The sequence below is a fragment of the Aythya ferina genome (assembly GCF_964211825.1).
Source record: "Aythya ferina genome assembly, chromosome: 21".
In the NCBI taxonomy this organism is placed as follows: Eukaryota; Metazoa; Chordata; class Aves; order Anseriformes; family Anatidae; genus Aythya; species Aythya ferina.
Genome location: NC_140319.1, coordinates 1,179,227 through 1,200,310, shown reverse-complemented (window position 1 = coordinate 1,200,310; position 21,084 = coordinate 1,179,227). Strand labels below are relative to the sequence as shown.

Genomic DNA, 21,084 nt, shown 5'->3' with positions numbered 1-21,084 from the left:
ATTCCTGGCCCGGCCTCGCCCCAGCCGTGGGTGCAGGAAAGGGGGCGCAGCGCCCCCGGCCCCCCCCGGCCCCCCCCCGCCCGTCCGGCTCCGGAGCCCCCCCCGCCGCCACTGCTGGGGGCGGGGCCAGCCGCGAGGCCACGCCCCCGTGCCGCCATTGGCTGCCGCCCCCCTCTCTTCCCACGCCGCTTCATGAATGAAAGGGGGGGAGGGGGTCCGGGGGGGCGCTTTAACCCCTTGGGTGCCGGGGCCAGAGCTGGAAGGGGGGGGGGGCGCAGCTCCCGGAGCCAAACGTGGGGACCGCGGGGCTGGGGCCGGAGCCGAGGGGATGCAGCAATTTGGGGGGAGGGACTGGGGGGGGGACGGGACAGGAGGGGCCGGATGCGGCCGCAAAGCGGGGACCCCCCCCTTGCACCCCAACACATGACCCACGCCAAACGAGGCGCAAAACCATTGATCCGGAACCAAAGCTGTGGGGGGAACTGGGAGGAACTGGGAGAGACTGGGAGGGCCAACCGGGGTGCTGGGAGCTCCCCCTGACCCCCCCCCCCAGATCGAGTACCCCCCCCACGTTCCCTGCCGGGCCGCGCTGGAGGGGCGCTGTCCCTTTAAGAGGGCAGCCTCGCGCGTTCCCGCGGGCGGGGCCGGGTGACGTCAGCGGGGCATGAATGAACAGGAGCGGGGCGCTCCCGCGGGGCTGGCGCGGAGCTGGGGCGCCCCGGGCACCCCCCGACCCCCGCCATGGCCGCGGCTCCCCCGGCAGCCTTCATCCCGCTCCTCCTCGCCATCCTCCTCCTCGCCCCCGCCGCCCCCAAGGAAGGTGAGCGCGGCCCCGAGTTTATTTTTTAATTTAATTTAATTTTATTTTATTTTTTTTGGGGGGGGGTCTTGGGGCTGGGGGGGGCTGCGGAGAGGCTCCGCACCCCCCCCCCGCACCGCACCCCTGGGTGCTCGCAGGGTGCTGGGGGTCGGGGATCGGGGACATCGCGGCTTTTGGGGGAAGTTCGGCAACTTTTGAGTTCGGCGCTGGGAGGTGGGGGGGGGGTGTTGGGAGGCTGAGGGGGGAGAAAATGATCAAAAAAAGGGGGGGTTGGTGGTTTTTTTTTTTTGCTGGGGGGGTGAGCCCTAGGGGAGCACCCGCGGGCTGGGAGGGACCTGGGGGAGAAGGTGGGGAGCGCTTCTTTTTAGGGGGAAAAAAGGCCGAACAGGGCAAAACGCTGCCGCGGCCCCACCGGGGGGCTTGGGGCCGCTCCTTGCCCCCCCCCTCACCCCCCCCCCCAAAAAAAAAAAAAAAAAAAAAAAAAGCGAAGCTGGAGCTGGTGGGCGAAAAGTGGGGACCCCTTCCCCCCCCCCCCCCCCCCTTGCGAGCCCCTTAAATAATGGGGCGGAGGGGAGGCAGAAGTTAGCCAAAAATTGAAAAATCCAACCCCCAAAATCCTCAAATTCAAACAAACAAACAAAAAAAAGCAACCAAAAAACTTAAAGGAAGGTTCCCCGGGCAGGATCCGGCCGCGGAGCTGGAGAACAATGTCAGGAAAACCCAAAAAGTGCTGGGAAAAACAAGCTGCGCCCTGGCCCCCACCTTGCTCCCCCCTCCTGCCGAGCTCCCCGGGGTGGTTTGGGATCAGTTCGGGGGGTTTTGGGCAAATCGGGGTGGGGGGAAGCAAAGGCTGGGTTTCTTTTCCTGGGGGAGCCGCAAACTCCCAGAGAGCGAAGGGCGAAAGAATCCGGCCCCGACCGCAGCGAATGCAAATAACCGGGAGGTTGGTGGGTGTCTGGGGAAGGGAAATCGACGGGAAAAGGGGAAAATGGGCAAAAAAGCCTCAAACCCCCCCAGCTGGGGCCGCGAAGGGGATTCGGGGAGTCCCCAGGTGGGTTCCTGGGGACTCGGAGGGATCAGATTTGGGGCAAAACCGGGTAAAAGACAGCAAAGTTTTGAGGTGGTTGGGAGCCGGGGGAGATCGGTTGCGAAGTGTTGGGGTTGGGGGGCAGGAAGGGGGTCGAGACCCCCTCCCCGTTCCCCCCCTCAATGAAATTTTGGCCACGGAGGGGAGGCTGGGGCCGGATCCTGCGCCGCGGTTGGGGTCAGTGCCTGTGGGTTGGGGGGTTCAGGGCACGGAGTGGGGGCGAGGGGGGAATGGGAATGGGGACGGGGCTGCACATGGGGGCTGCGGTGATGATGATGATGGTGATGAAGGTGGCCAGGGCCGTGCGGGTGCCTGGGGGCCGCAGTGACAGCGGCGGTGCAGGGCTGGGACGGGGCGGCCGCGGGCACTGGCAGCGGGCGCACCCCGGCTGCGCCCCTTGACTCAGCCGCAGGTCCCTGCCCTGAGTCACTGCTGGGGGGAGGGGGCGCAGGGGGGGACCCCACAAACTCCCCCCCTGCTGCGTTTCCGCTTTCTGGGGGGAATTCCAGCCGCAGGAAAGCCGGGAGGTGCCCGGCATCCTTCCTGGCTGGCGGCAGGAGGGGGGGACAGGGCTGGAGGTGTCACGAGTTTCCCATTCTCAGCACCTGCCCCATAAAGCTGGGGTGAGGGGTGGGGGGGGCACCGGGGGGCGCATCCCCAAAGCCCCCCGCCTCCCCCAGGGCCGTGTCAGACACGAAGCCGGGCGCATTCCTTGGGGCTGATTCATGGCGCTTCCGCCCCGGCCGTGGCCTCCTCTTCCTCCCCCGGCCCCGGTGCAGGATCCGGCCACCGCCCTCGGCGTGCCAGGGCTCGCCGCTTCCCCCAGCCCCACGTCCTGCCCGACACTGGGGGACACGGGGGGGGTGGCGTGGTGGGGGTCCCATGGATAGCTGGGGCGCCCCAAGCTCACCCAGGGTCCCAGGGGCTTTAGGGGGCATCCGTGGGTCAAGGGGCATCTGGGTGGCTTGGTGGCATCTTTGGGTCCTGGAGGCTTCCTTGGGGTATGTGCGCAGGTCCTGGTGGGCTTTTGTAGGTTCTGGGAGCATCTGTGGGTCTCTGGAGCACCCCCAGGTCCCTGAGACATCCATGGGTCCCAGGCACATCTGGGTTTGTTGGTGGCACCCGTGTATCCCAGGGGTATATCCATGTGGGTTCTGGGGACACCTGTGGGTGCCAGGGGCTTCTGGGTGTGCTGGTGGCATCTGCAGGTTCTGGTGACATCTGTGGGTCCTGGGGGACATCTGGGTTTGGTAGGGGCGTCTGTGGGTCCTGGTGGGCACCCATGGGTCCAAGGGACATCTGTGGAACCAGAGGACTTCCATGGGTCCCAAGGATATATGGTATGGGTCTGGGGACACCCACGGATCCTGGAGGACACCCATGGATCCAAGAGGGTCCATCTGGTTCCTGGGGGGCATCCGTGGGTCCCGGGTCTGCGTTTCTCAGGGGCATCTGAGAGCACTGGTGGCCTCTGTGGGTTGCTGGAGCCATCTGTGGGTCCTGGTGGCATCTCCCTGGCGTCCTGCTCACCTCATTAACATCCCTCTCCTCTCCCCACAGTCGTCCTGCTGGACTTCGCCAAGGCCCAGGGGGAGCTGGGTTGGCTCACCCAGCCCTACGGAAAAGGGGTGAGCACCCGGCGAGCTGCTCCCTGGGGGGTGACGCTGCAGATGGGGACGGGGGCAGCCTTGGGGATGGGGACCTCCATCGGGATGCGAGCGAGTGGGCATCCATGGGGACTGGGGGGGTATCCGTGGGGACAGGGATGGAGATGGGACTATCCATGGGGACAGGTCAGCCATGGGGATGGAGAATGAGGGGCATCCATGGGGATGGGGATGGAGGCATCCGTGGGGATGAGGACAAGGGCATACTTGAGGACCGGGGGCACTGTACCCCCTGCCTCAGTTTCCCCCCGAGGGGCTGTGGTGGTGGCAGCACCAAGAACCCCGTTTCTCTCTGCGGCGCAGTGGGACCTGCTGCAGAACATGATGAACGACTCGCAGATCTACATGTACCTGGTGTGCAACGTGCTGGAGGGCGAGCAGGAGAACTGGCTGCGCACCAACTGGATCTACCGCAGCGAGGCCCAGCGCGTCTTCATCGAGCTCAAGTTCACCGTCCGCGACTGCAACAGCTTCCCCAGCGGCGGCGGCTCCTGCAAGGAGACCTTCAACCTCTACTACGCCGAGTCCGACGTCGACTACGGCACCAACTTCCAGAAGCGGCAGTTCAAGAAGATCGACACCATCGCCCCGGACGAGATCACGGTGCAGGACGACTTCACCAACCGCAACGTCAAGCTCAACGTGGAGGTGCGCTCGGTGGGACCGCTGCGGAGGAAAGGCTTCTACCTGGCTTTCCAGGACCTGGGCGCCTGCGTGGCTCTGCTCTCGGTCCGCATCTACTACAAGACGTGCCCGGCCGTGCTGCGGGGCATGGCACACTTCCCCGAGACGGTGGCGGGCGCCGACTCGCAGACCCTGGCGGAGGTGCGGGGCTCCTGCGTGGAGGACGCGGTGGCCGACGAGGCGCCGACGCTGCACTGCAACGCGGACGGGGAGTGGCTGGTGCCCATCGGGCAGTGCCAGTGCCGGGCCGGCTACGAGGCCGTGGGTGACCAGTGCCAAGGTGAGGAGCTGGGGGCGTCCGTGGTAGGGGTGGGGACGCTGGGGATGGAAGGGTGGCGTGGGGCTGGGGGTGCCCCGTCTTGGTGCATGACCTGCGAGCCATCCCTCCCTCCTGGGGGCACCTTTGGGTGTCTTCATCTCTCTTGGGGTACACTTGGGGCACCCTGGGGCATCCCCAACACCCCTGGGGGCACCCTTGGAGCATCCTCAAGGCCTTTGGAGCATCACTGGTGCACCGAGCGCGTCAGGTGGAGAGGGGTGGGCCAAGGGGGGCATTCCCCCAAGTGGAAGCACGGGTTGATATTGGGGGTCCACCCCCCCACAGTGGATAACAATAAGGCAAAACAACCCCAAAACCCCAAATTGACATGCTCTGAGGGTGACGCGTGCCCGGGAGCTGGTGAGGATGCTTGGGTTGGGGACAGGGACCTGGCCACTGACCTTCCTGTTGTGTGTGTGTGTGTGTGTGTGCCCCCCCCAGCTTGTCCCCCCGGCACCTTCAAGGCCGAGGTGTCCCCGAGCGGCTGCCAGCCCTGCCCTGCACACACGCTGCCTGCCCCGGCTGCCGCCGCCGCCTGCCCCTGCGAGGACGGGCACTTCCGCGCCCCCTCCGACCCTGCCGCTGCACCATGCACCCGTGAGTGGCATTTTGGGGACACGGGGGTGGATCATGAGGTGAGGGGGGCACCTCCATGCCCTGAGCCCCCCCTAACACCACCACCGCCTTGCTCCGTGTCCCCAGGTCCTCCTTCACCCCCGAGCAGCGTCACGGCCGTGGGGCTGGGGGCTGCCGTGCAGCTGCGCTGGTCGCCCCCCACCGACACGGGCGGCCGGCAGGACGTCACCTACAGCGTCACCTGCGAGCAGTGCTGGCCCGAGAGCGGCGAGTGCCGGCCCTGCGACGGGGGCATCCGCTACTCGCAGCCCCCCCGGGGGCTGGTGGGGACAGGGGTGACGGTCACCGACCTGGAGCCCCACGTCAACTACACCTTCACCGTCGAAGCCCGCAACGGCGTCTCGGCCTTCAGCACCCACCGCAGCGTGGCCGCTGCCAGCATCAGCGTCAACCAGACCGGTAAGGAGGGCCCCCGGGGTCCCCGCTGCCACCGCCATGGAGGTGCCACCGCCTCCCTGACACCCCTGTCCCCACGGCAGAGCCACCGCGGGTGACATCAGTGAGCCTGGACGGGCGGACGGCCACCAGCCTGGTCCTCTCCTGGACGGTGCCGCTGCGGCAGCAGAGCCGGGTCTGGAAGTACGAAGTCACCTACAGCAAGAAGGTGCCACCAGCGGCGTCCCAGCCTCGTCCCACCTCGTGTCCTTCCCCAAAACCCCTCGCCCTCACCGTGTCCCCATTTCCCCAGGTGGATGAGAACAGCTACTCGGTGCTGCGCTGCGAGGGCGCCTCCGTCACCATCCCCAAGCTGTCCCCCGCCACCGCCTACGTGGTGAGGGTCCAGGCGCTCACCCAGGACGGCCACGGCGCCTTCAGCCCCGAGCACGAGTTCGAGACGCTGCCTGAGGGTGAGGAATGTTTTTTTTGTTGTTGTTGTTTTTTGGGGGTCTGTCAGTGGTTTGTTAGTTTTGGGGGGTGCTATGGAGTGCACATGGCTCCAACTGTCCCTGCAGGAGCCGAGTCCATGGCATCTGCTGCAGTCATCAGCGGCTCCGTCACCGGCGTCCTCTTTGTTGTCCTCCTCCTGGCTGGTCTCATCTACGTCCTCCGGAGGTAGGGAGAGATTTAAAAAAAAAAAAAAAAAAAAAATCCCATTTTTTTTCCACCGCTGAGGTGAGTTTTGGGACAAAACACTGCTTTTCTGCAGGAGGAGGAGCTCGCGGTCACGCCAGTCCCCCGAGGACGTCTACTTCTCCAAGTCCGGTGAGCACCGGGGTGGTGGGCTCGGGGCGGGGGTTCGGTGGTGGCACAGGTGGGACGGTGGGGACAGGTTGGGGGTGACACAGCTCCTGCCCCCCCCCAGCAGACCAGCTGAAGCCACTCAAGACCTACGTGGACCCGCACACCTATGAAGACCCCAACCAAGCCATGCTCAAGTTCACCACCGAGATCCCCCCATCCTCCATCACTCGCCAGAAGGTCATCGGCGCCGGTAGGTCCCCACGGGGCTCTGTCCCCTGCCTGTCCCCGAGCCTGGGAGGGGAGGAAGGGGACAGGTTTTGAACCTCTCCCTTCCTCCGGGCAGGCGAATTCGGGGAGGTCTACAAGGGCACCCTGAAACGTGGCAAGAAGGAGGTGCCGGTGGCCATCAAGACCCTGAAGGTGGGCTACACGGAGAAGCAGCGGGTGGACTTCCTGAGCGAAGCCAGCATCATGGGCCAGTTCTGCCACCACAACATCATCCGCCTCGAGGGGGTCGTCTCCAAGTGTGAGTCCCTCCCCCCTCCAAATAAATCCCACCATTTCCCTGCAAAAAAAGCTTGCTAGACCTGCCAAAAAGCGCTGATCTCACATGCACCCCCACGTGCTTGGAGTCATGGGGTTTTGAGGTTTTCTGACCAGTTTTTGGCTCTTTTTCCACAGACAAACCCTTCATGATCATCACAGAGTACATGGAAAACGGCGCGCTGGACAAATTCCTGCGGGTAGGCGATGCGTGCGGGAATCCCATCGCCCCGGGGTGGGATTAGCAGGGCTTCAGCCCCAAAATCCACCACGGGAAACGGGTCCCAGCCCCAGCCACAGCTCTGTAGGGGCAAGAGGAGGATTTGGGGATGGTTTCTCCTCTTTCAGGACAAAGACGGGGAGTTCTGCGTGATCCAGCTGGTGGGCATGCTGCGGGGCATCGCGGCCGGCATGAAGTACCTGGCCAACATGAACTACGTGCACCGGGACCTGGCTGCGCGCAACATCCTGGTCAACAGCAACCTGGTCTGCAAGGTGTCCGACTTCGGGCTCTCCAGGGTGCTGGAGGATGACCCTGAAGCCACCTACACCACCAGCGTGAGTGCCAGCGAGGGATTTTGGGGGGGCTGAATGGCCGTCTGTTTATTTTTGGAGCTGTTTTGCATTCTTGACTTCCCTTCTGCATCTTGGCGTCATTGTGTTTCAGCATCCTTTTCTTCCCATCACAGTTTTTGCGTTGTTTCTTGCTTTCTGACATCCTTACTTTTTTTTTCCTCTCTCCTTGTTCCTCCTCGCATCTTGGCACCTGGGCAATTTTGGTGGTGGCTGCACAGGGGGGGAAGATCCCGATCCGCTGGACGGCGCCCGAGGCCATCTCCTACCGCAAGTTCACCTCCGCCAGCGACGTCTGGAGCTACGGCATCGTCATGTGGGAGGTGATGTCCTACGGCGAGCGCCCGTACTGGGAGCTCTCCAACCACGAGGTAAGCACAGATATCCCTCCATCCCCGTTCTTGGTGGCGACCTTGCTTTTTTGGGACGTGCCCCTCGAGCCGTGCGCCCTTGCAGGTGATGAAGGCCATCAACGAGGGCTTCCGCCTGCCCGCGCCGCTGGACTGCCCCTCCGCCGTCTACCAGCTGATGATGCAGTGCTGGCAGCAGGAGCGCAGCCGGCGCCCTAAGTTTGCCGACGTTGTCAGCATCCTCGACAAGCTCATCCGCGCCCCCGAGTCACTCAAGACACTGGCAGACTTCGACCCACGGTGAGCTGCAGGGAGGGGAAGGGGAGAGAGAAAAATAGGGAGGGGAGGGCGTTTTGCAGGTGGTGCAGGCTTGCATGAGCTTTTGCGTCCCCACGTTTCTGCCTTTTTGCTCTTTTGTGTTCTTGCATCTTTGCGATGTTCTTGCAGCGTTGCACTCTTTGTGCTGTTCTGCATCCGCACCTTGCTTTTTGCAGGTTTGCGTCCTTGCACGCTTCTTCTGCACATTTGCATTTTTATGCTGTTTTTTTGTAGCTTTGCACTCTTGCATACTCTTTTGCATCTGTGCTTTGTTTTTTTTGCAGGTTTGCATTCTTGCATGCTTCTTTTGCATCTTTGTGTTGTTTTTGTAGTGTTGCACTCTTGCATGCTCTTTTGCATCTTTGCATTTGCACCTTGCTTATTGCAATTTTGTGTTCTTGCATGCTTCTTCTGAGTCTGCGTTTTTTGCACTGGTTTTGTATTCTTGAACACTACTTTGCATCTGTGCAGTTTAAGAGTTGTTTTTTTGCAGTTCTGCATTCTTGCACTGCTTTTGCAGCTTTGCATTTTTGCCTTTTTGGCATCTTTGCATCTGTGCACTTTTAAATTGGATTTTGCATCTTTGCATTCTTGCATTGCTTTTTGAATCTTTGCATTTTTCTGCCTTTTCTTTGCATCCTTGCCTTTTGCGTTGATTTTTGTAGTTTTCTGTTCCTGCCTTCATTTTTTTTGCATCTTTACACTCTTGCATTGCTTTTATATTCACCTTTTGCATTTTTTTGCAGCCTTGCCTCCTGTATATCTGCATTTTTAGCTTCCTTTTTTTTTTTTTTTTTTACATTTGCAATTTTTGCATTGTTTCTTGCCTTTTAACGTTCTTGCCTTATTGTTTTGCATTTCTACTTTTTCTATTACTCTCCACATCCTCACGTTTCTGTTCTTTTTCACATCTTGGTACCTGGGGAACTTTGTATTGCATTTCGCTTTTCTTTTATATATAAATTTTCCCATTATTTGCATTATACTTCTGCATTGTAGCACTACCTCTTTTTTTATAGTTGGGCTTTTGCCTTACCTTTGGCATCTTTGCGCTGTCACTTCTAAATTTTGCATCTCAGCATCTTTACCTTTTGCCATTGTGTTCGCATGCGTGGGTTGTTTTTTGTGTTTTTGTTTTTTGTTTGTGTTTTCTGCTTACCATTTTTGCATTGCTTTCTGTAACTTTGCACCTCTCCACTGTCTTTTGCATTACTTTTTTTCCACATCCTTCCATTTCTCTGCATGACTTCTTTCCAATCTGTGCCCTCCTGCATTGTTTTTGCATCCTTCCGTTCCCGCATCCTTTTTTTTTTTTTCCAGCCTTTTTCATTTTTTTTATATACTTTTCCTTATCTTTGCACGACTTTGCACCCTTGCATTTCTGCACCGTGGGTTTGCCCCCTGCCCGTCCCTGCACGTCACACCATCTCCTCGGCCCCATCCCCGCAGGGTCTCCATCCGCCTGCCCAGCACCAGCGGCTCCGAGGGCGTCCCGTTCCGCTCGGTGCCCGAGTGGCTCGAGTCCATCAAGATGCACCAGTACGCCGAGCACTTCATGGCCGCGGGCTACAGCACCATCGAGAAGGTGCTGCAGATGACCAGCGAGTGAGTCCTGGGGCCCCAAAAATGGGGGATGCTCGGGGCTGGATTTGGCCCCGCGGGATGCTCGGGGCTGGCTCTGTTCTGGGGTCAGGCAGGGGGACACACGGGGCTGGATCTGCCCCCAGGGGATGCTCGGGGCTGGATCTGCCCCCCGAGGATTCTTGGGGCTGGATCTGATCCTGGGTAAAGTCTGGGTCTGGCTCTGCCCCCGGGGGATGCTCAGGGCTGGATCCAGCCTGGGGCTGTTCAGGGCAGGATCCACCCCCCCACAATCCCCACCACGCTCAGGATCGGACCACCCCCAAGCACCCTTCCTGGCCAGACCCTTTTTGGGGCTGTTTTCACCCCAGAACCCCTCCCTCATTCCGTAACTCCCCCCTTCCCTCCCCGCAGCGACATCAAGAAGATCGGCGTGCGCCTGCCCGGCCACCAGAAGCGCATCGCCTACAGCCTGCTGGGGCTGCAGGAGCAGCTCTGCACCACGGGCATCCCCATCTGACCCCCACGGACCCCAGCGTGCAAAATGAAGACCCCCAGCCTACCCCCCTCCCCCCACCGCTTTATTTATTATTTTTATTATTTTTAAGGTTTTTATTATTGTTAATAATAATATTATTATTATTTCCCATGGTGGGGGATCTTGCCACTTGGGCATCGCCATCCCCGGGACAAAACGGGTGCGAAACCCCACAAAAATTAAATTTCAAGCCTGCACTTGGTTGGGGGGGGGGGGGCCTTATTATGGGGGAGTTTCCTCTTTTTTTTTCTGCATTTCAAGGAAAAAAAAAAAATAGGGCTGAGCCAGGTGCTCCTGGATGTTTTGTGGATGGCTTGGCCCTAAACTCTCCATTTTTGCTTTTTTTTTTTTTTTTTTTTTCACCTATTTATTCCTCTCCCGACGCTGGGTTGGGTTTTTTTCCACCTTAACGCTGATGAGCAGTGTTACCTCTTGTATTTTTTTTGTTTTTTTAACGTAATTTATTATATTTTTGTATATTTATTGAGAAAAATCAAAGAGGTTTCAGATTTGGGGAAGATAATAGGGGAGAGAAGAAAAAGGGGGGCAGGTTTGGGGTTTTTTTCCCCCCCCTTTTTAATGGATTTTATGGGATTTTCATGAAACTGAGTTTGATTTGAATAAAACTTTTGTGCTCTTTTTCTACAACTGTGTCATGGGGCAGCTGCCAGCAGCGATTTGGGATTGGGATGCAGAGCTGGGGCGGGGGGAAGCTTTTTTTATTTTTGTTTTTTAAGGCGGTTTTAAGATTTTTAAGTATTTTGCAAGCGTTTGCATGCATTTCTCAGCTGGGGCCTCCTTTCTCCCAAACCCTTGAGGAATTTGGGATTTTTATTTTGCTAAGCACGAGCGGGGCCGGCTGCCCGGTGCCTGCAAATAACCGGGTAGGGAAAAAAAGCCGGAAAAAGCAATTTTATTTTTTTTTCCCCAAAACCACAAGGGGAAGGGGGGGGGTGGGGGGACGAGGACGTGTGGTTGCGGGATGGTTGCAAAAGCATCGGTCGGGTGCTTTTTTTTTTTTTTTTTTTTTTTTTTTTTTACCCCTTTTTACTTTCTGCTTGGCGCTGTGCCCTGCAGCGAGCCGCCCCGCCCGGCGGGTGCCCGGGTGCCGCCGTGCCTCGGTTTCCCCTCCCTGCACGAAGTTTCGGTGAAACTCCCCATCCCCGCGGGGGTGACGCATGGGGAGCTGGGCGGGGGCTTCCCCGGGGGTGCTGCGGGTCCCCACCCCACTGAGCCCCCCCTCAGGCGCTGGGCTCCATCACCCCACGGTGTCCTCGCCCCCCTGCGCCCCTCCTGTGGGTGATACGGGTGCTGGGGGCCCCCTGCCCCATGGAGCATCCTTCCCCGTGCTGGGGGTGCTGTGTGCCCAGCACCCTGTGGTCCCCTCACCCCCCCGAGACCCATCCCCGGGGGCTGGGGGCACGGGGACCCCCTGAGCACCACCCTTGGGTGCTGTGGTTCCCTCTACGTGGTCTCCTTGCCCCACCCCACCCCCCAAGCACCACCCATGGGTGCTGTGGGTGTCGGGGTCCCCCTGCCCTGCTCAGCACCTTTCCCCAGGGCTCTGGGTGCTGTGTTCCCGTCACCCTGTGCTGTGATCCCGTCACCCTAGGGTGCCCTCAGCCTGCTCAGCACCCTCCATGGGTGCCGCGGTGCCATCACCCTAGGGTGCCCTCACCCTGCTGAGCACCACCCATGGGTGCACCATATGGGTGCTGCGGCCCCCATACCCGCTCAGCACCTTTCCCAAGCACTGTGGGTGCTGCGGTGCCGTCACCCCTGGGTGTCCTCAACCCCCCAAGCACCCTCCTCGGGTGCTGCCTCTCCCCCACCCCACCCAGCACCTCCGGCCCCCGCACCCCCTCGGGGCTGCCAGCACCCAGCTCCCGCCCCGCTTTTTGGGTGTTCCCCTGGCGCTGACCCCATTTCACCTCTCCTCCGGCTGGGTCCAGGCTTGCCCGGGATTAATTGTGCCGCCTTCGTTAGCGTCTTGCTGCGCCTTCCCCTCCCCGAAACGCTGCGCCCCGCTTTGGGGAGCCCACGGCACCACCTGCGCTGGGGCAAAGGGCTTGGGGGGGGGGGGGGGCTCGGGGGAGCCCCCAGGGCCCAGGACAGCAGCTGGGGGTTGCACAACACCCGCCACGTTTAATTGCAATAATTAAGGCTAATTATGCAAATAAGGGTGCTGATAATTATGGGGCTCTGCAGAGATTTGTTGGGGGGGGGGGGGGGGGACAGCCAAGCTGGTGGCCCCGTTACGGGGGGATGGCCCCGGGGAGGGGGGGGGAATGACCCCATTGCTGAGATAGGAGCATGATTTTGGGGAGATTTGGGGGTTTTTGAGTACTTGGCCAACCCTATTGTGGGACGCTGGCTGTGGGGAGACACCCCCCACACACACAAACCCCGCTGGCTGGTCCGCAGCCCCCACCCGAGCCCTACAAACAGCTGCAGTGATGTGGAAAGCCCAGGCTCTAATTAGCGCTGCAGCAGCTTAATGAGGCGATGCTAATTGCACCCCCCAAATGGCGCGTGCACCCCCGAAAGCCCGGCAGCCGCAGGTGGGGAGGAGGAGGAGGAGGAGGAGGAGGAGGAGGAGGAGGTGTCACGGGTGTTTGTGCACCTCTGGGTTCGGGTTTATGGGGTTGAGTTTATGGGGTTTGTGCCCGTGTCCGTAACGCACGAGCACACTCTGCTGGAGAACCAGCCCCACGCATCCCCCGCTCCCAGCAAAGGGGAAACTGAGGCAGGCAGGGACAGGGGGCAGGATGGGCACAAGGCTGGGACAGCCCACCCCGCTGTCCCCAAATCCCACAGGGCTCCAGTGACCCCAAAACCAAAGGTTTGGCATCAAAGGGGTTGGATGCACTGCGCCCTCACCCCCAGGACCGAGCTGCTCCCTCCATGCTGGGGGGACAGGGGGAGGGGGGGGGGTGTTTTGGGGTGGCCCCCTCTGTCGCCGTGCCAAAATTAACCAAATGGCCCCAAAAAAAAACATTTAATGGCTAAAGCGGAGCAGCGGGAACGGCGGTCACTTGGGGTTGGCGAGCTCCTCGATCGCTCTCCGCAGCTGCAGGGGGAAGGAGGCGGTGGGACGGGGGCTGTCCCCCTGTGTCCCCCCACCCAAAGGTGTCCCCCCACCCGTGTCCCCCCCCCGTGTCCCACCTCAGCGCGTGTGACAGCCCCCACCAGCTGCCCGTAGCGGGTGACGAAGATGTGCTGCAGCTTCAGCAGCTCAAAGAGGTGGTGTGCCTGCGGGGAGGGGGGGGCACATGGGGACAAAGCCGAAATTTGGGGAAGGGGGGGGCTTGGTGCCACCTGCCCCCACCCCAAACCTGGTGCAGCGAGGTCCAGGGTGAGAGCTGCAGCATGACGGGCTCGATGGCGCAGTCGTCCCCAACTGTCCCCATGGAGGCTGGCTGCAGGGGTGGGCAGAAGGTGACGCGTTAATTTTTTGGGGTGGAAAAACCTCTCCTTTGGGTGCGGCGGGTGCCTCGGGTTCACCTTCTCCTGCAGCGGCCCTGGGGGCGCCCGTGGGTGCTCGTGGCTCTGCAGGAAGGCGACCAGCCGGGCTCGGCTGACGGTGCCCACCAGCGTGGGTGACTCTAGGGGGGGACACGAGCCAGGTGAGGTGTCCCCATGTCCCCACGGCCACCAGGTGAGGTGTCCCCATGGCCACCATGCCCCCGGGGTGCCCGCACCCTACCTGCGCTCTCCACCACGGGGTATTCCCCATCGGTGGTGGCGCTGAGGGCTGCCAGCACCTCCTCAAAGCCATCGCCCTTGGCCACGGCCACGACCCGCCGATCCATGAACTCCTCCACCACCACCCGGTAGGAGCTGGAGAACGGGGACAAAAACCCGATTTTCCCCACTCTGCGGGGATTTCCCCCCAAAACAGCCCCCGCGGGGAGCCGGGGCCGGGCCTCACGCCATGTGCCGGCTGCGGATGCGGGGCAGGTAGGGCAGCTTCTTGACGATGATGGTGCCGTCGTAGAAGGAGGGCTGGCACTTCTGGGCGATGGCGTTGGCCACCAGCACGGCCAGGACCACGGGCAGGACGTGGGCCAGGTGGCCGGTGGCCTCGCACACCAGCAGGGCAGTGGAGATGGAGTGGGTGACGGCCCCCGAAAAGGCGGCGGCTCCTACGGCACGGCCCCCCCGGAGGGGGGCAGGGGGGTGGCATTGGTGCAGGGTTGGGGACGTCACCGTCACCGTCCCCCCCCTCCCCAGTGTCACCGACTTACCGGCCAGCGCGTAGCCCCCAGGGACGATGGGGTGCGTGGTGGCCTCCACGCGGAGGCCGTGGGGGAAGAGCAAGGCCACGACCTCCCCCGTCAGGCGCCCGATGGCGGCTCCTGCGGGGTTGGGGGGGTGGGAGGGGGGGGAAGAAACCCCCGAGGACCCCCAGGGGATGGATGGAGGGATGGACCCCCCCCCCCTCTAGGCTGTGCCCCCAGCAGGGCCAGATGCACCCCCCCAAGGCTGGGTATCACCCCCCCCAAAGGGGCTGCAGGTACCCACCCTTCCCAGCATGGATACCCCCTCCCCCATGTCCCCCCCCCAAAAATGACACAGCTTCCCCTCCCCCATGTCCCCCCAGGATGTAAATCCCACCCCCAGGGCTGCACACAACCCCTGCACCCCCCTCCCCAGGGCCAGATGCACCCCCCTTACCCCCCCCCAAAGGGACTGGATGCACCCCCTGTACCACCACCACCACCCCCCCCAAAACCAGATGCACCCCAGGGCTGGGTGCACCCCCCGTACCTCTCCCCAGGGCTCCATGCACCCCCTGCACCCCCCCAAAACCACATGCACCCCGGGGCTGGGTGCCCCCCCCAGGCTCACCGTAGATGAAGATGGGCATGAAGTACCCGGCGGGCAGGGGCAGGGTGGTGGCCAGGGTCAGCATCCAGAACTGGGGGGGGGCACAGCACAGGGGCGGGGGGCTCGTCCCCATGGGGACAGCATCTGGTGGTGCTGGGGGGGGGCACGAGAGGGGCCGGGGCTACCTTCATCAGCAGGAAGAAGGCCAAGGTGCCGAAGATGGTGGCGGAGGGGTGGCTCCACTCCTGCCACAGGCGCCGCGGGTCCCTGGGCACCGCGGGGGGCACCGAGGTGTTTTGGGCCAGCACCCCCCAGGTGCGGTTGTCGAAGAGCGAGATGAGGTGCTCCTTCATGGACAGCTGGGCGGACGGACGGATGGACAGACGGCATGAGCACGGGGTCAGGTGGGGGGTGGCAGGGGGAGCCCCCCAGCCCCTGCTCACCCTGGAGGCCATCAGCTGCCCCAGGCCCGGAGGGAAGGTGATGGAGGCCAGCAGCAGCACCACCAGCGCCGAGTACAGGGGCTTGCTGGGGGGAGAGGGGGCGGCTGGGACAGACGGACACACGGACATGGGATGGGGGAGGTGTGTGGACGTGGGGGTGGGACACACGGACACGCTAGGGGGACGCTTGGACAGGTGGGGGGTGTTTGGGCATGGGGGGTAGGAGGCGAGGACGCAGCACGGTGACATGTGGGGGTGTGGGGCGCGTGGAGTGGGCACACGGAGGTACTGGGGGGACGCACGGACACGCAGAGTGGACATGTGGCTGCACAGGTTGGACACACGGCCGCGGTGTGCGTGGGGTGGGACACACGGACACTGCGGGGGCACGTGAGGTGCACGGGGTGGACGCGGGGATGCGCGGGGTGGGCGTGTGTGGGGGGTGGGGTGGGACACACAGACACGCGGGGTGTTTGGGGACACGTGGGACAGACACGCGGACGCCCAGGACGGACTCGGTAGCCAGCAGCCTGCCCGTGAGCCGGTTCTCCCTGACGGCCGCCAGCAGCCAGCGCTGGCAGAAGAGGTAGGCGCAGGCGATGGCTCCACAGATGGCCCTGGGGAGGAGAGGGCAGCGTGCAGGCAGGGCACGGGCAGGGGAAGGGGCAGGGGAAGGGGCAGCGTGCAGGCAGGGTACAGGCAGGGTGCAGGCAGGGCGCAGATCAAGTGCAAGCAAGGTGCAGGCAGGGTATGGGCATGATATGAGCAGGGTACGAGTAGGACAGGTAGGGTACGGGCAGGGTACGGGCAGGGCAGAGGCAGAACACAGGCAGGTATGAGCAGGGTGTGCGCAGGACCCCGTCCCCAGCAGGTCCCTCCTTACCCCAAAAGCATGAAGAAGAAGGTCTCCGGCAGGTCAAAGGGGAAATCAATCTTGAGGTCGCTCTTAAAAATCGCCGCGATGGTCTCTGGGGAGGCGGGAGGGGTTTTGAGGGGAGGCCAGGAGGCGCTGCGGGGCCGCATCCCGCCCGGCCTTGCCTTGCTCGCTGTTGAAGACGGCGAGGAGGCGGAACATGAAGGCGCCGCAGGTAGCGGCGAAAAAGCCACGCCAGTAATCCCGCACGGCGAAGTGCGACGACATCACCTCGATGCTGAACAGCACCCCTGGAAAAACGGGGGGACCCGCTCAGGGGGGCTCCGGGGGTCCTCAGCTTCGGGAAGGATTGGGGAGGGTCCCTCACCACTGATGGGTGCCCCGAAAACTGTGGCTACGCCGACGGCTTGCGCTGCCACCAGCATCTCGTTCTGCTTGAATTTGTCCTGCGGAAGAGGGGGGGTTAACCAAAATCCCCTGTTTTTGAAGGGAAATGGTTTAAAAAAAAAAATAACAGCCCAGCAGCTCCCCCACCTCATATTCCCTCGTGACTGATGTCCGCATCTTCCCCAGATACGCCGCGGCCATGGCGGAGAGGTGCACGAAGGGACCCTGGGGACATGGAGGGGCCGTGGTGCTGAGCGGCCGCGGGGCTGAGCCCCCGGTGAAATTCCCAGAGGAATTCCCTGCTCACCACTTTGCCGAGGAAAATGGTGCTGCCGCAAGCCAGGGTGCAGGTCAGCCCCACCACCTTGGCCCCGAAATTTTTGATGGCCAGGTACTCCTCCAGCACCACGCCGGTCAGGATGGTCTTGAGCTCGGGGATGCCGGAGCCTTGGTGGGGGAGAAAGTGGCACCAGCTCAGCTCGGGCTGTGGGGGCTCCACATTGGGGGGGCTCCAAGTTTTGGGGAGGTCCATGTTTAGGAAGCTCCAAATTTTGCGGGTTCTAAGATTGGGGAGCTCCAAATTTATTGGGGGGGGTACCTTCAAGGTTGGTGAGCTCCAAATTTGTTGGTGAGACCCTCCAAATTTTGGGGGTCCCAAAGTTGGGGAACTCCAAGTTTGGAGGGGGGGCTCCAAGTTTTGGGGGTTCCCCACAGTGGGGGCGGTGTGGGGAGGCCGGGGGGTGCCCGCTCACCTCCCGAATGCGGCGTGATGCTCTGGGAGAAGCCAGTGGAGAAGGCGGCCATGGCCACGGGGTAGATGGTCCACGAGAGGTACTTGAGCACCAAATAATCCCCAACCTCTTGGTAGAGCCACCGGTGGGCTGCAGAAGAAGTGCCGGGAGGGGGGCTGCCCCCGGAGACACCCCCCCCACGCCTCCCTCCCCATCCCACTGCCCGGTTTTGGGGCTGGAGCCCCTCGTTACCCTCGTAGAGCCTGAAGACGATGAGGTCCATCATGAAGCTGATGAGGGCCATGAGGACCCCCAGCACGAAGAGGAAATACCAGTCCTCGCCCACGCGGAAGAGCTGACGCTTCACCAGCTCCAGGCACCCTGCGGGGTGAGTTGGGGGTCCAAAGGGGTGCTACAGCCCCCCCCTCCCCAAATAAAACCACCCCAAGGTGGCCAAAAAGAGGGTGAGGGTCTCACCTCGGAGCCTCCTGCGGGCTTTGGGGCAGGGCCGCCAGCTGTGCGCCGACACCAGCACCCTCTGCTCCTCCTGCAGCCCCCCCGGGGGCACCTCGGGGCTGGGGGGATCCATCCTGGGGACGTTTTGGGGACCGGGGGCTGCCCCTGCCGGTGCTGCGGGCTCTGCCTGTGCCGTGGTGGAAATGAGTTTGCAAACAAGCTCATTAAAAACGACCTTGACGAGGTGGATGGACCCGCGCGGGCTGGAGCCAGCCGGAGCAGAGCGGGGAGGGTTTCAGCCTCCGAATACGCCCCGGGGGGGGGCAAATCCAACCCAGCCCGGGGGGGCTTTGGGGAAGGCTGCGGCCCCCAGCCCTCAGCGATGCTTTGGCCTCGAAGCATCTCCGTGCAAGGGAAGAGCCAAGGGTGACTCAGGCGCCCGCCGAAATTACTCAGCACGGGGGGGTACTCACGTTACAGACCCCCCCCCCCCCCGCATTTCTTGGCAGCGCTGCCCGGCGGGTCAGCACGGGGAATAAAGCCTTACATGGTCTGCTCGCAGAGCTGCTCACCAGCTCCTGTTTTTCTGCCCCAAAATACGGCCTCACCCGTCCTAGGGTGGGGGGAAGCTTCCCGGGATGTGACCACGTTTTGGGGGGGAGGCAGAGACCCCCTCCCAGGGAATTCCCCCCCCCAACACCCTCAGGGTGCTGCCACAGCCGCCAGCTTGGCTGCGCTCCAGTCCCGTGTCCCCGCAAGGACACTTTTAATAACTTTTTATTATTATTATTACTACAAACTCCACGTGGCTGGCGCGGCCGCGCTGGAAGGCGCCCTGGGGATTTTTCCCCCAAGCCCCCCCCATCCTTTTGGGGCATCGTTCCCCCCCACATACCCCGGTGCCACCTCCCCATCCTCCTGTTTTCGGGAGCCCGCGTTATCCGGGCCTGCAGGAACGCCAGCAATGGCATCGGATTTGGGACGGGGAGGAGCGGAGCCAGCGACGGGGAGAGGGGGGGGAGAGAGGAAAAAATTTCCACGGTGTCCAGAGTGATGTAGCAGGACCTAAATTTAGCCGGTTTTACAAGAGGTCTGGAAGGCGGCCGAGAGCCTAACGGGGCTTTATAAGCTCGGCGGCCGCCCCCGAAATAGCCGGCCCCGTTCGTCTTCGCCGCGAGGCCGAGGAGGGGGCTTCGCCGGCCGCTTTCGCTCCCCTCCCGCACTGCGGACGCTCGGGGAGGTGGATGAACGTGAAATCCTCGTCTGCTTTCCGGTCGGAGCACAGCTTCCACCACCACAGCCGGTCGTCATCACCCGCTCGCCCCATGGAGCTTTTTGGGAGCTTCGTCCGGCCCCGTGGCGAGCCGCTGGGCTTCCCAGGCAAGTGGCGCTGGGCGAGGGCCACCCCGAGGGTGGTCAGGGGGCTTGGGCTGGGGGATCAAAGCCGGAGCTGTGGGAAACGTGTCTGAGTTATCTCGGGGGAGCGGGAGGGTTGTGGGGGGCTAAGGCAGCACTGTGGGGAGGTGAGGGGGTCCTGGCCACTGTTTTGGGGAAGGGGACAGGGAGGCACTGACCCCATGCTCCCCTCCAGCTCGGCCCGGCAGCACCGGCAACATTAAGACCCTGGGCAACACCTACCAGTTCACGGTGGATGTCAGTGACTTCGCCCCCGAGGACATCATCGTCACCACCTCCAACAACCAGATCGAGGTGCACGCCGAGAAGGTGAGCGTGCCCCCACCGCCACCCCACCCACCCATGGACCCCAAATCCCATCCCTAACGCTGGCCTGGGGACATAGGGACGCCCTCCCCCAACCTCCCGCTGGTCCTGGCCGTAATGTAGCAGTGGTGGGATCAAATTCACCATTTCCTCATCGTTTTGTCCCCACGCATCACACCCGCGAGGTGTCGGTGCACGAGGCCGGACAAGCTGGCGGCCGCCCATCCCCACGATCGCACCTTTTCCAGGTGGTTCCTCCCCACACCCCGAATTTCAACCCCCCCGGGAGCACGCAGCAGCTCCAAAAAAGGCACCATTGTCCCTCCGGGTGACTCACACCTCGCCACCACACCTGCGGGGAGATAAATATTAACACCGCACACAAGGCGTGACCGCAGGCCTCGCCCAAGGGCAGGGGACAGAGCGTCCCCGGTCCCGCTCGCAGCCTCCATCCTCCCCTTCTCCCCTTGCAGCTGGCCGGGGACGGCACCGTCATGAACACCTTCACCCACAAGTGCCAGCTGCCCGAGGACGTGGACCCCACGTCGGTGTCCTCCTCTCTGGGGGACGACGGCACGCTGACCATCCGGGCACGGCGGCAGCCCGCCAAGCACACCGAGCACGTCCAGCAGACCTTCCGGACTGAGATCAAAATCTGAGCGGCCGGGCACAGCGCCGGGGACGGGCCTTCCCCCCCCCAACCCCGTAGGCGATGTGTGGGTAGCGTTTGGGTGACACCGGTGTTCATTTAGCTGCGTGGGCGCGGGGGAGCCCACTGAGCTGGCCGTGACCCCGCTGGGTTGGCAAGGAGGGGACGGGAACACTCCCCGCGGGCTCCCTTAGAGGCACGAGGGGTGAAACCCGCATGGGGGCACACATCCTTCGCTTGCCACCCCCCCGGGAGGCTGCAGGCTCTGGACACCGTTAATTTTTGGCTGGCGTGGGTGGATCGGGAAGAGCTGGACGTCCTGCAGCAGTCACCAAGGAGCCTCCAGGGGAGGTTTCACCCTGGGACGGACGTGAGGAGTGAGGCCGGGGAGCGAGCCCTTCCCCGACCCTTCGCCAGAGCTTCTCTTTGTATATACAGCTTGTACTGGGTTGTGATAAATTATTGACAACTACTGTCTCTGCCATATTTATTTATTTATTTATTTTCCCCAAAGAGGCCGAGTTACAGTGCCGGGGCGGCTGCGGGTTCAGCCCTGATGGGGATGTCGGTAGCAGGCACAGCAGTTCCTCCTCCTGGACAAAAACCTGGATGCAGACAGAGCTGTCCCGAGCAGCCCGGCTCCCTCCGTGCCCGCTGCCCTGTTTATTTCCAGCCGGGGTGACTCATTTCTTCC

General features: G+C 62.3%; 3 protein-coding genes across 5 annotated transcripts; 2 read left to right on the top strand and 1 right to left on the bottom strand.

The window, feature by feature from the left end:
• The first annotated feature begins 697 nt into the window (after positions 1 to 697).
• On the top strand, positions 698 to 10,946 carry EPHA2 (EPH receptor A2). Of its 2 annotated transcripts, none has more exons than XM_084495375.1 (17): positions 698 to 820; positions 3,468 to 3,535; positions 3,878 to 4,538; positions 5,019 to 5,174; positions 5,280 to 5,612; positions 5,693 to 5,817; positions 5,902 to 6,061; positions 6,167 to 6,266; positions 6,361 to 6,416; positions 6,520 to 6,645; positions 6,739 to 6,921; positions 7,077 to 7,138; positions 7,287 to 7,496; positions 7,733 to 7,882; positions 7,968 to 8,161; positions 9,629 to 9,784; positions 10,175 to 10,946. In XM_084495375.1, the coding sequence occupies exons 1-17, from the start codon at positions 742 to 744 to the stop codon at positions 10,278 to 10,280; spliced, it is 2,925 nt and encodes a 974-aa protein (XP_084351501.1). In that variant the 5' UTR covers positions 698 to 741; the 3' UTR covers positions 10,281 to 10,946. The 2 variants fall into 2 exon arrangements, with proteins under 2 accessions (XP_084351501.1, XP_084351500.1); XM_084495374.1 differs by having other exon boundaries at positions 6,517 to 6,645.
• A 2,333-nt stretch (positions 10,947 to 13,279) lies between these two features.
• LOC311422338 (chloride channel protein ClC-Kb-like) lies at positions 13,280 to 18,399 on the bottom strand. 2 transcript variants are annotated; one of them, XM_084495268.1, is made up of 19 exons: positions 18,041 to 18,399; positions 17,816 to 17,944; positions 17,585 to 17,713; positions 17,140 to 17,279; positions 16,980 to 17,057; positions 16,813 to 16,891; positions 16,610 to 16,735; positions 16,455 to 16,539; positions 16,087 to 16,188; positions 15,572 to 15,656; positions 15,314 to 15,487; positions 15,150 to 15,219; positions 14,546 to 14,656; positions 14,230 to 14,443; positions 14,005 to 14,138; positions 13,803 to 13,903; positions 13,634 to 13,717; positions 13,464 to 13,550; positions 13,280 to 13,368 (listed from the first exon to the last, which is right to left on the bottom strand). In XM_084495268.1, exons 1-19 carry the CDS (start codon positions 18,150 to 18,152, stop codon positions 13,330 to 13,332), a joined length of 2,079 nt encoding a protein of 692 aa, XP_084351394.1. In that variant the 5' UTR covers positions 18,153 to 18,399; the 3' UTR covers positions 13,280 to 13,329. The 2 variants fall into 2 exon arrangements, with proteins under 2 accessions (XP_084351394.1, XP_084351395.1); XM_084495269.1 differs by lacking the exon at positions 16,087 to 16,188.
• Positions 18,400 to 19,167: 768 nt separating this feature from the next.
• HSPB7 (heat shock protein family B (small) member 7) lies at positions 19,168 to 20,863 on the top strand. Its single transcript, XM_084494752.1, has 3 exons — positions 19,168 to 19,399; positions 19,611 to 19,744; positions 20,215 to 20,863. Exons 1-3 carry the CDS (start codon positions 19,264 to 19,266, stop codon positions 20,398 to 20,400), a joined length of 456 nt encoding a protein of 151 aa, XP_084350878.1. The 5' UTR covers positions 19,168 to 19,263; the 3' UTR covers positions 20,401 to 20,863.
• The last annotated feature ends 221 nt before the right edge of the window (positions 20,864 to 21,084 follow it).